At 36.1% G+C, this 12,232-nt stretch overlaps 2 protein-coding genes across 2 annotated transcripts in view; one reads left to right on the forward strand and one right to left on the reverse strand.

The window, feature by feature from the left end:
- Positions 1 to 2,662: 2,662 nt before the first annotated feature.
- Positions 2,663 to 5,068, forward strand: LOC125680818 (zinc finger protein 814-like). The gene has a single exon (XM_048920587.2). It carries the CDS (start codon positions 2,735 to 2,737, stop codon positions 4,934 to 4,936), a length of 2,202 nt encoding a protein of 733 aa, XP_048776544.2. The 5' UTR covers positions 2,663 to 2,734; the 3' UTR covers positions 4,937 to 5,068.
- A 2,387-nt stretch (positions 5,069 to 7,455) lies between these two features.
- LOC125680816 (rab proteins geranylgeranyltransferase component A 2-like) overlaps positions 7,456 to 12,232 on the reverse strand; it is a 16,021-nt gene continuing 11,244 nt past the window's right edge. Inside the window, exons 14-18 of the mRNA XM_048920586.2 lie at positions 11,825 to 11,921; positions 10,510 to 10,608; positions 9,996 to 10,138; positions 8,154 to 8,497; positions 7,456 to 7,989 (exon numbers count right to left, since the gene is read on the reverse strand). Of these exons, the coding sequence (XP_048776543.2) occupies positions 7,929 to 7,989; positions 8,154 to 8,497; positions 9,996 to 10,138; positions 10,510 to 10,608; positions 11,825 to 11,921 (744 nt within the window). The 3' untranslated portion in view covers positions 7,456 to 7,928. The remainder of the gene's footprint in view (positions 7,990 to 8,153; positions 8,498 to 9,995; positions 10,139 to 10,509; positions 10,609 to 11,824; positions 11,922 to 12,232) is intronic.

Raw genomic sequence — 12,232 nt, forward strand, 5'->3', positions numbered from 1 at the left:
AGAAACAGAAGAGTAATATGGGAGATGGCTATTTACACTTTGGAGTCGGATGTGCCTGTCTTTGGTAAAAAGGTGTCAAATGAAAACGACATAAGAACTGATGCAATTAGAACGTAATATTTTAAAGACATTTGACTGCCCACGCAAAGCACTGAGCACTGAGATTGATAATTTTTGATAAACGATCGAAATATTTATGTAGGAGAGATGTAGCCGGATTAGTTGCGAGAAAAAAAACAAACAAATTTTGCTCGTATTTATTATAATTTCGTTATTATAAGAAAATGTCAAAATTCGAGGTAATTATCTTAAAATTTACGAGAAGACATATCGCAATTAGGGAAAATGATCTCGGAATAATAGAGAATTTCTTAGAAGGTTAAAATATCCTCGAAATGAATTTCAAGAATAATTGTTTTCATGTCCTCTCTCTCTGTTTCTGAACCCATTATATTTTGAAAAGGACGGGTGCTCATGAGTTCAAAATCATTTAAGGAAGTATCAGTCTGGAAGAAGTTTTAAAAACTCTCCACATCGATAGTCGTTTGTCAAAATTAAGCGGCTAGGAGCTAGCGCCATATCATCAATTCAAATCAATTATTTAAAGATCTCTTCAAATGATTAATGATATCTTTAATTCCAAATCGTTGCTCTAGATTTCTTCAAATGAATTAACAATATCATTAATTCAATTGATGGGAGCGATAATTCTTTCAGAGAGAGTAACTACTAGTATCTAATTAGAAGTATTTTCAATTCAACATACCCACAACTGAATTAAGGATCGTGTCGCTCGCATTATAATTCCGTATACAAAATCGTTGTAAATGATCGAAGATAATTGAATTAAAGATATCATCAAATTATTTATACCGAGCTCTCAATTAAATTTTGCGAGCAATAACTCCACCACATTGCACTCATGAAATTAATTATTACTCTCATCAGTTGTATTGATGCGCATTCAACCGGGGGGGGGGGGGGGGGGGGGGGGGGGGGATTACGACCCAAGTTTGTATCTTTTCCGTTCAATAATGAGGGTGGGTGAATACCCCAATATAGCAAATTGACCTTTAAAAAATCAACCAAAGGGCGATGGGATTGAAACATCCTCTAAATCCGTCATTGTTACGATTGTATAATATATTTTCATTTTGTTAGAATGAAAGGTGAAGATAACGAACAGTGATCAATCTCATAACTCCTATAAGAAATACAAAATAGATAGTTGGGCAAACACGGACCCCTGGATACACCAGAGGTGGGATCAGGTGCCTAGGAGGAGTAAACATCCCTTGTCGACCGGTCACACCCGCCGTGAGCCCTATATCTTGATCAGGTAAACGGAGTTATCCGTAGTCAAAATCAGTGTGCCAAGAACGGCCTAACAATCGGTATGAAACATGTCAGACAACATTTGACCCAATGATAGGTTGTATTGACGAACTAGATCGTTATAACGACCATAGAATTTGCGAAATGCTGACTTCAATCGAGACTGTTGAAACCCCTGTACCATCAACATGTTTGTCAGTAGCTTGCCTCGATTTAAAAACTGACTATACGCAGAACAAGTTCCTGTGTATATATCGAATCAGTTGAGAAATATAAACACCACATGCAGGTGATAATGGAATATTGCTACATAAATATGGGAAGTTGACAATGGAGAAGCTGAAATCACCCCGTTTGTCATACAGTTGAGTTTCAATAAAATATATAAGTATGAAGCAGAAGAAGACGACTCTGTGGTGTCTTTTATTTCGAGCTCACAGGGATATATCGAATCGACATATGAATGGAAGTTATCATTGTTAAAATAGACAAAACGTCGTTGATATATCTAAATGTCGAATTGAAGGCCACAATAAGAGATTTCTTCTTCTCGTGTATAAGTTTTTGAATAAATTCTGCTTCATATGAATATAGAAACAGGTCAGCTAACAAAGGAGCACAATTCACGCCCATGGGAATTCCAATAGACTGTTGGAAGACCTGATCACCAAAGACCACGAAGATATTGTCAATGAGGAACTCTTAGCATATTTTTAATTTCAACTTCAGAGTACTTGTGCGTGGAATCAGAGTGGTGTTTAACAAAGTAAGGTTTTGTATGACTGATCACTAGATATGAATATTTCCTGTTTCCATTTTTGTTGAAGAAGCAATTTGTCTATGATCTCAAAAAGTCTAGTCTTTAATTTATCGTGAGGAATGGTCATGTATAGTGTTGAAAAGTCATAGGTTTTGATGTTATTGATTTGGGAAAAGATTTGCGATTTCAAGTTTACTAAAAGTTCTTTAGAATTTTTTAGAATTCACATTTGATTAACACCACTTCTGGCATATGTAGTATCCCTGCACAATTTGAGGTCAGGGGATGCGCATATATACAGAAGGCAGAGAGTCTGGGAACCATCTATACCTCCACCATAACTCCGAATTTTGATGCACCAGATGTGCATTTCGACAAATAATGTCTTCAGTGATGCTCAAGCCGAAATATATGTTTATATATATATATATATATATATATATATATATATATATATAGGTTTGACAGTCGGACGGAGGAGAAAGAAATCGGTATTGGAAAAACCGTCATAGTCGGGTTTGCGTATTTTGGCAAAATCCCTTATAGTAGATCTTCAACGTAGAAGGTAGAAAAAGTGCTTGAATAATAAACATTTATTTTTTCAGTACTCGCTGGACTGTGGACGCTGCAAAATCGGTCATGCCAGACATATTTGCTAACGTGTGGGTTGAAATATCACATCATTGCATAAAAAAGATTTCAAACATTGTTAATGCCGAAGTGTCTTTAGAAAGAATGTGCAAACACACTGGCACGCAGATGGTCAAGATGTTTGATAGGACCACAGTTCACGGACGGTGGTGTCAGATACTCGGGCTACACAGACTCCTAACTAAAAAGCAAAACAGCAGAACTGCTAGAAAATGTGCATTGTCAAAAACGTCACTACAGGAGTATAAATGTAGAAAAGAAAAACGAAATCTTTCACGATCTAGAGATAACAACAACACAAATGACACAACAGGCGCACTGCTCACTGTTCCGGATAGTTTGTCAAAAACAGGAGTTTCCTGTAATTCTGAGAAATTTTTTGATACTTCCTCGGAAAAAAATGATCACTTTCAAGGGGAGCCGTTAAAAGATCAGTCATCGGAGGATACAATTCCAGTAATGATATCTCGTGGAAAAGCTGCAGACACAAAAATCCCGTCTTCAAAACATGAGACATTGTCATCTGCACTCGAGAGTTTAGATAATTGTGTAAATGATGGGGTATACATGCCAAGGACAGCAGAAACAAAGGAAAATGGACAATTTCAACCCGAAAAGATGCATAGTTATTTTAGATGCTCTAAATGTGACTTCAAAAGTAATCATAAGAATTCTGTAAGGGACCATGAATCAAGAGTTCACTTTGCTTTACCAGAAAAATGTAGGTTGTGTGAAAAAGTGTTTTCAAGTCATCAATACTTAAAAAGACACCTGGTATCACACAAGAAGTCGCAATGTATTTGTGACGTGTGTGGTAAGATGTACAAGTCTGCAAGAACTTTGGAAATGCACAAGAAATCTCACAGCAATAGCTTTAAAATACCAGATTTTGAATGTACACATTGTAAAAATTCATTCTCTTCAAAATTCGGGTTGGAAACTCACATAGAAACTCAACATGCAGGAAAAAAAGGAGCATTTCTTTGTGCAACATGTGGAAAAGTATTCACCAGAAAATATTCTTTACAGCAACATCAGCTTGTTCACACTGGATCTAGACTTGTATGTGATGTATGTCAGAAATCATTTTCTTGTGAGTCATCTTTGAGAGATCACAGAAAAATTCACACTGATTTAAAATCATACAAGTGTCCAATTTGTTCTAAAACCTTTAAACAGAGAACAACACTGCAAAAGCATTCAAAGATTCATATAGGAGAAAAATCGTTTAAGTGCTTGGAATGTGGCAGAGGATTTACACAGAAACAAGCTCTTCAGAGACATGAAAGATCTCACAAGGGACTGAAACCATTTACATGTAGAATCTGCCACAAATCATATGGCGATACAGCAATAATAAGAAAACACTTGATTTTGGTTCATAAAATTCACAAGGACCCATTGAAATGGAAAGAGGATATTATACAAAATGAATATGATAGCTCATTTGATGGATATATCGGTTGTGATTCAAGTCAATCTGACAGGAATGAAAAACAGACACCAGCATACAGTTCTTATGAGGGCAGTGCAATGATGCCTACTGCAAACATAAATGAAATGCACATTTCAATTACCACTGAACACAATGCTAAGCCCTTATCAGCTCTCCCTGAAGATTTATCAATGTCTCCACAAGAAGTCCATCAGATCCAGATGCACCAGCTTCCACTGTCCATGTACCAGCACTCCCACACCCTCTACAGTGAGCATGTAGAACCAGCAGGTGTGGATCCTAGTGTTTATCCTCCCCAGCATAACCTCAATTCAGTATCCACCTATTCTTATCTTTCATCTTCACAAACACAACCTGATCAAAATTTAGAAAATAACCACACTTCCTCCAACCATTACCTTGCATCTTCCCAGCCACAATCAACAGAGAATATGGAAGATAATCCAGCATCTTCACATCCATACCTGTCTACCCAGCCACCACCACATGTGGAGGAAGACCACACCTCATCTTCTCATCACTACAGCGACTCCATGCTTGATATGGCCAGCACACAGAGACCCGAGGGTCTGACAGCAAAGCGTCTGCCAGATACTGATGCTGCAGAAAACTTGTCACTGTCCACTTTGTATGCCTATTATTCAAGCCTGGCTTCACAGTACCTCAATATTTCTGGATATTCTGGATACAACCAGCCCACGGACGATCAGCAGCAGTCACAGCAAAATGTTTGAAAGGATTGTATGAATATGCAACAATTTTTTTAAAATACATCTTATTTGGACACAACACTATTTCTATTACATGTTGTGATATATAAAAAATAGGAAAATATGGTCATTAATTATTAAAAAAGCTAAAGTTAATATCCATTTATTATTGTTGCATTATATAGTTCTTTATAATATATAATTATATACTGTATATATATAGGAAAATATTCACCCCTTTTGCCCTTGTTGTTAGTGGGTGAATTTAAGACTGGGAGAAATTGATATTTTCCCTCTTTTAACACAACTGTGTCGGGATGAATTTAAAACCGAGCGAAACCCCGTACACACACAAACCTCGAACTTGATGAAGCAGGAAAAAAACTTTTGAGATATATCCAAGGGTTCGAGATTTTGAGGTTAAAATGGATAAAGAAAATGCAGTTGTCCCAACTGCATTTTCTTTATCCATTTTAACCTCAAAATCTCACTTTTGACATATCCATGGTATAGTTGGAGATACCAAAGTTCAAATGTGTGTAATATTTATATGAATAGAGCAAGTGGGTTGTGATGTTTAGGAGCAATCTGGCATGTTTGTATGTTGCAGTACTACTTTACTCTGATGGTCATTGTGACCGATGGAAATATTCACTCTATGATTAAAAACTACCAATATTTTTGAGAATGGTAAACAACTTGGCTATAGGTGCTTTAGATATTATCCCACATTAATGAAGCATATCAATAAAGTCTGTACCATGAAATTTATAGCAAATGGGGGCAAAAAATTAAGGATCTTCACTAGCCAAGGGTTCTGATTTGCTACAGGTGCTTTAACCCCACATTGATGCAGAGGATATATGATAAATTAATTTGCCTGTTTGTGTAGAACTGAAAGTGACATGATGAGTACCTTTCCAGTTTTCTGTCGTTTTGAGCCAATAGAGATCTCAAGGATCACTGTAAAAACCTGGGTTATAGGTCAAGGTTACAGTCTAATTGAATGCAACAATATTATGGACACTATTGAGTACAATATCTACTATAAGTCTTGCAATGGCTAAAGAGTTAGCAGATTGGGAAGGAATGCTCAATCACTTTGATTCCTGGATCAAAAGAGGTAGCAAAATATGAGCAATGCAGATGCCATTAAGGTGTCCTACACCAGAGAAATTTGATGTGGAGGATATGAACAAAAATATTTTGAAGTTGAAAATTTTCAAATTTACTTTATTTTGTCAAAAAAAATACAGTTTTAGTAGAAGATAATCTGAAAAAAAATTTAAAACCCCTGCTGGACTCGAACCCTGCGACCTACAGGTCAGCAGTCGGTATTCTAACCTACTGAGCTACTCGGCTAGGTATCTAACTGGAAAAGGAAAAGTCAAATATTGCTGGTATCGATTTTTTCATCCATGTTTTTAAAGGAAGTCAGCCAATATGATGATGTAGAGTACTACCTTAAAGAGTATTTTACTCTTTCTAATAATTGCTAGAGACGACAGGGGGAGAGGGAAAGCTGGACATTGATTTCTGGATCAAAAGGTCATGTCACAGTCACAGACAATACCTCCTTTGCAGAGCAAATGAGTAGTAATTGAATGTTGACTTGAGTACAGATTCAGGTTGGGATTAGTATTGTTTAAATGATGTCGTGTTGTAGGATGCCAAGCTTTTTGGTGCACTAAAGAATGAGCCTACTAAAGGCAATACAAGGTCATGCACTCATCCAGAAAATATAGGTCATGTGTAACATGAATCCTGAATGGTATATACATGTACATGTATGTGCCTAAAATGCAAGTTTGAACTTCAGAGTAGTTACAGTTATTGAGGAATGAATCTGCTGCAAAAACTAAGATAATTCAGATACATCGGGATCAGAATTATGACTGGTTGATGTAGAACCATCCACACAGCTACACAAGTTAAAGTCTCCAAAGAATGATTCTGACACCAAAAAATAAAATAAAAAAATCCCACAATATATAGACAAATGCAGAATCCAAGTTAGTTACAAATGGACATGCTGGTAAAACTGTGACCAGATCAGTCACCCAGAAAATGAGGTCAGTAGCATCTGAATCGGTTGTGTGCAAATATGCATGTCTGAATCACGTCAGAGATACAGTGGTTACAGAATGGACCTGCTACAAAATATAATATCCCAGTCACTTGCCTCAAATACATGTATAATGTCAGATGCAGCATTTAAATCATTGATGGTTGTGTGGTTGCTATGCATTCATAGATACACTATCCATGTTAGTTTGAATCAAGTAGGGCTTATAGTTTCTGGCATCCACTTCTGTCATAGCCAGGTGTATCACAAAAGTTCTCAAGGGACATTCATCCTGGTGAGCTAAAAATATGTTTATCATAATACATGTATATATAAAATGTTTATTATAATACATGTACATAAAAAATGTTATCATAATACATGTACATATAAGATATGTTTATCATAATTATACACTATAATACTGGGGGGGGGGGGGGGGGGGGGGGGGGGTGTAAGATGACAATCAAACCTTATCTTTATCATGTAATACCACTTTTTATTGCACTTGTTATCTGTAGGTACACAGACATCACAGTAATAATTACATACATACACTGTAAATGCTTGTAATTGTATCATGATACAAATCAAGTGATAATTCATCAACAAAACATCTAATATACAAGAAAACATACACATCATAAATGTTCATAACAAATATATATAAAACATAACAGGGATTAGGTACAGGGATTTTCTCTTTTCCATGTACTAATATGCAAACAATAAATAAAAAGCAACATTAAGGACATTTATACAATCTCAGTTTTGGATGAATAAAACCTGCTCTTACATTTATCATCTTTTGACTGCAAAACAACTGTGACTGTAAATGTCAAATTCATTTTGTAATTATTTAGGCTTAAACATTTTAACTTCTTTCACACTCGCATTTTGTTTCACTTGCAAAGCAATACTTGGATCACTTTGTCACTCCCTTTAACTTCCTTAAATTGCAGCACTAATTAGTATTCTTAATGTTGCAACTACAGGATCCAGACACCTGTTCCTTGGATTGTAATAAGTAATTAAATCAAACTAAATGAGTGGATCAAAGAATATAATCTAATTGGATTGTTGTAAACATAAAATAGCAAACATTTGTAATAAAAACACTTTTAATAAATTATCTTTACAAAATGTATTATGTATCAAAATTTGAAAAATACCTACGTATTAACCAAGTCCTTTTTTTCCTCACTTTTACAATTGTTTACAGACTCTGAATTCTCATTAGCCATGAATTCTTGGTCATCAGGATCTGTCTGTTTCTGGTCACATTCACTTAAGGTATCTGTTGTCTGAGAGTCTGAGCATTTCTCTGATTGGTCAATTTCATGGCTCTCATTCTTGGTGGCATTATCTTCAAAGTCTTGGGAAGTTTCATTGAATTCTGTTTTTTCTGAATCTTGAGTAATCTGAGTCTCCTCCTCGTCCACAAATATGATGTCCTCCGGATTAGGAGGCCTGGGAAGAAAATCCTCTCCTGGCATGACTCTTTCAAATATCCTACTTGCCTGTGTTAATGAATACATCACAGGTCATCATGTCAATCTATTATATGGTATGGCTTGTTTATTGAGAACTATTTGGGACCACCCAAATCACTGTAGATAAGACTTTATTTCAATAGGTTTATGTGAGATATATCAATGAGACACAAGTTTTGCAAATATTCCATTTGTTCTACTCTATACAGGAAAATGGGAATCCTGTTTTTGTGAGAAGACAACTGAGAATTATATCAAACAAGAGATGTCTGTAAAACACATATGCCCCCCATGGTGCAAAATTGAAAAGGGTTATACACACACATCATTTAATTGAGAGTAGTATCATCAATTCAAAATATTGAGCAAACAATATCTTCCTATGTCAAGAGTGAATAGACCATGTGACCTAAAAATCAATAGGGATCATCAACTCCTGAAGATGTACCAGGGTACCAAGTTTGATGTCTGTCAGGCAAAGGGTTATAAAGATATTGAATGTACAGTATATTCCTATGTCCAGCTTGACCTTTGACCATGTGACCTCAAAATCAATAAGGGTCATCTTCTCCTGAAGATGTACCAGTGTACCAAATTTGATGTCTGTCAAGCAAAGGGTTCTCAAGATATTGAGCGGACAGTATATTTCAATGTCCAGTTTGACCCTTGACTTTTGACCATGTGACCTCAAAATTAATACCAGTGTACCAAGTTTGATGTCTGTCAAGCAAATGATTCTCGAGACATTGAGTGGTCAATATATTCCTATGTCCAGTTTGAACTTTGACCTTTGACCATGTGACCTCAAAATCAATAGGGATCATCTACTCCTTAAGATGTACCCGTGTACCAAGTTTGATATGTCTGTAAAGCAAAGGGTTCTCAAGATATTGAGCAGACAGTATATTCCTATGTCCAGAGTAGATTGACCCTTGACCTTTAACCTTTTGACCTAAATAACAATAGGGGCCCTCTTCTTTTCATAAGCAACCCACTTATGAAATATCATTACGATCAAGCGAATGGTTCTCAAGATATTGAGCAGACAACATGTGGTCAACCGACCAACCGACGGGTGCAAACCAATATGCCCCTCTTCTTTGAAGGGGGGCATAAATATAGTTCTCATGAAAAAAAAAAAAGAATTTGACAGTCTGTAAATGTTGAATTATCTGATATGATCTGGAAGATAGATTTTGTTTCCGATAAGTCAGGAAAATAATATTAGGATTGAAATATACAGTAAAACAAATTACATAAGCCTCAGATTAGAGAGCTGTAACTGACTTTGGAAATAAATTTGTATACAGTCTGACAAAAGCCATCCCCTAATAGTTTTTTTTTTATGTCCCTTTGAGAATTATTCACTCATATTGAGACCTCACTTGATGTAGGTAAGACAAGGCGAAACAGTAGGGGCTGGCTTTAGTCCAACTGATCCCCATAAAATCTATTGTCAAATTATGTTTGAGCCATGGACACAAGTATAATATTAAAGTGCTAACTGAGGATATTGGATACTTACAATGGTGACTGCCTGGTCAATGTCTATTTCTGGCCCTGGTCCAGGTACCAGTATCACATTACTGGGTGTACTCTTGGACTGCCCTCCAATATTTATCTTCTGTTGAAAATATATTGACAGCAGTATCTGGGGTCTCTCATCATCTTTAAGACAAGAATTGTATTGATTTTATACTGTTTAACGTCCCACTCGAGAATTTTTCACTCATATGGAGACGTCACCACTTCCGGTGAAGGGCTGCAAAATTTTGGCCTATGCTCGACGCTTACGGTTTTGAGCAGGGAGGGATCTTTATCGTGCCACACATGCTGTGACACGGGGCCTCGGTTTTTGCGGTCTCATCCGAAGGACCGCCCCATTTAGTTGCCTCTTACGACGAGCAAGTGGTACTGAGGACCTATTCTAACCCAGATCCTCACGGGATAAGAATTGTATTGAAAAAGTGTAATATAAAATAAAAATTCTGAATTATGAGTGTAAAGTGTACATAATAAGTCAATCTGCTTCATATCACCTTTGGTATCACTCTTGAAAAGTCCTGTTACGGCAGACTGAAGACTCTCCTCTGGTGATTGCTTATCATCCTTACATTCTTTTGTCAAGTGAACAACATCTGAAATGGCACAACATAACACTCAGTATGATTATGTGTATAGATATGACTTTGTTGTAAGCACATCTGACTAGATATATCATACAAAAGAAGAAATCAGATATGTAAAAGGCAAGCCCCTTGCATGACTAATTTATACAAATTCCTTTTTGACCTCTTTTAAGTTAATAATGGACAGCAAAACAAGAGTTGAAATATATGTACTTAATGTAGGAGTGAAATAAAATTCACTTTTAAAAATAAATTATTGTAGAAGAAGCCCATGTGCCTTGAAATGCACAATTGATGATTGATAAGAATATACAATTTGCAATGATACGGTCACTGCACAATAAGGCATCTTTTGCAACATGGAATAAGGACATGCAAGGCAAAGAATTGTCTTCTCAGTTGTTGTGGAAACATTTATGTCCATATAAGACTGTTCTCAGATAGAGAGCTTCCTTATGTTTAATACCGACATGAAGTGATGAGGAGTCTGAAATTTTCATCCAAAATCTTTACGCTATAATTTTTCATAAAGTATGAATTTAAAACTTGAAGATTTCTCTTCTGGTCATATTAAAGCAAGCTTTGTACCAAGTTTGATGTCTCTTCATTTATTCCCTTTTTCATCTAGTCATTAGCAACCTCTATTTTATGAAGGCTCTCCAATACAAAGCTTGGACCCAGAAACAAACTGGGACAGAAAGATGGACATACAGATTGAATGAAAAGACTGATATGGATCCTGTTGTGATAGCAAGTCAGAGGTGATTTGCAGTTTCAAGGAAGAAGAAAAAATAACCCCACACATTGGCCAAATATTCATTATGCAACTGATTATAAAGTTCAACAATTTATTGATTCTAAATCAAATTTGATATGACCTGAAAGCCCTGTCATGCATGCAGGGGTGATGCCTTGAAAATATGCAATCTACATTGTATGGTGATGCTTAGTGTGTAGTGTGCTTCAAGCAGTTCTTGAAAAAATATTTAGCACCTACTTGTACTTAACATATACTTCTTTTGATTAATTTAAGACCTGTCAAAACCCTAAATTAGCCCATGCATAAATACTTTGAGGCAAATAATTTTTTTTTTTAGATCCATGGATTTCCAACATTTCAGACCCACAGCACATGCAATCAGATGGCCATTGCATAAGCTTAGTAATGCCTTCTACAGAGTTGAGCTATAAACAGAGATAAAACATCTACATGTACTGTACATACACAAGCCATGCGGACATGTCATTGAAGATCCGGGTAACTCCAGAAGGGTGGCTGGATGTTCTGGATCACCGTCATCTGGAATTCTCAACAACGACAACTGTAGAGAAGATACAAGAGTCGTTAGCAGAAATTCTAAAACACGGCTACATGTAATTCATTCAGGACAGGACTTAGGGAGTTTAGTACTACTTCTAAGTATGTTGGTAACATAGAAGTACAATGTATTAAAGTATGTTGTATTTAAGCCCAAAAATGTCACTGATGGTAGAAATGTCATAGGATGGTATTTGAAAATGAAGCACACAAAAACTTGAAATCTATGCATTTTTTTTCATGAAACACTCATTTTCCATTTGTTTAGTGTGCAAAGAAAACACGAATCATGCCATATTTTGATCAAAACAGACA

This window comes from Ostrea edulis, chromosome 2 (assembly GCF_947568905.1).
Source record: "Ostrea edulis chromosome 2, xbOstEdul1.1, whole genome shotgun sequence".
NCBI lineage: Eukaryota > Metazoa > Mollusca > Bivalvia > Ostreida > Ostreidae > Ostrea > Ostrea edulis.

What these genes read in the sequence shown, in the direction of transcription:
- LOC125680818 (XM_048920587.2), top strand. Translation starts at nt 2,735, where the DNA reads ATGCCAGACATATTTGCTAACGTGTGGGTTGAAATATCACATCATTGC.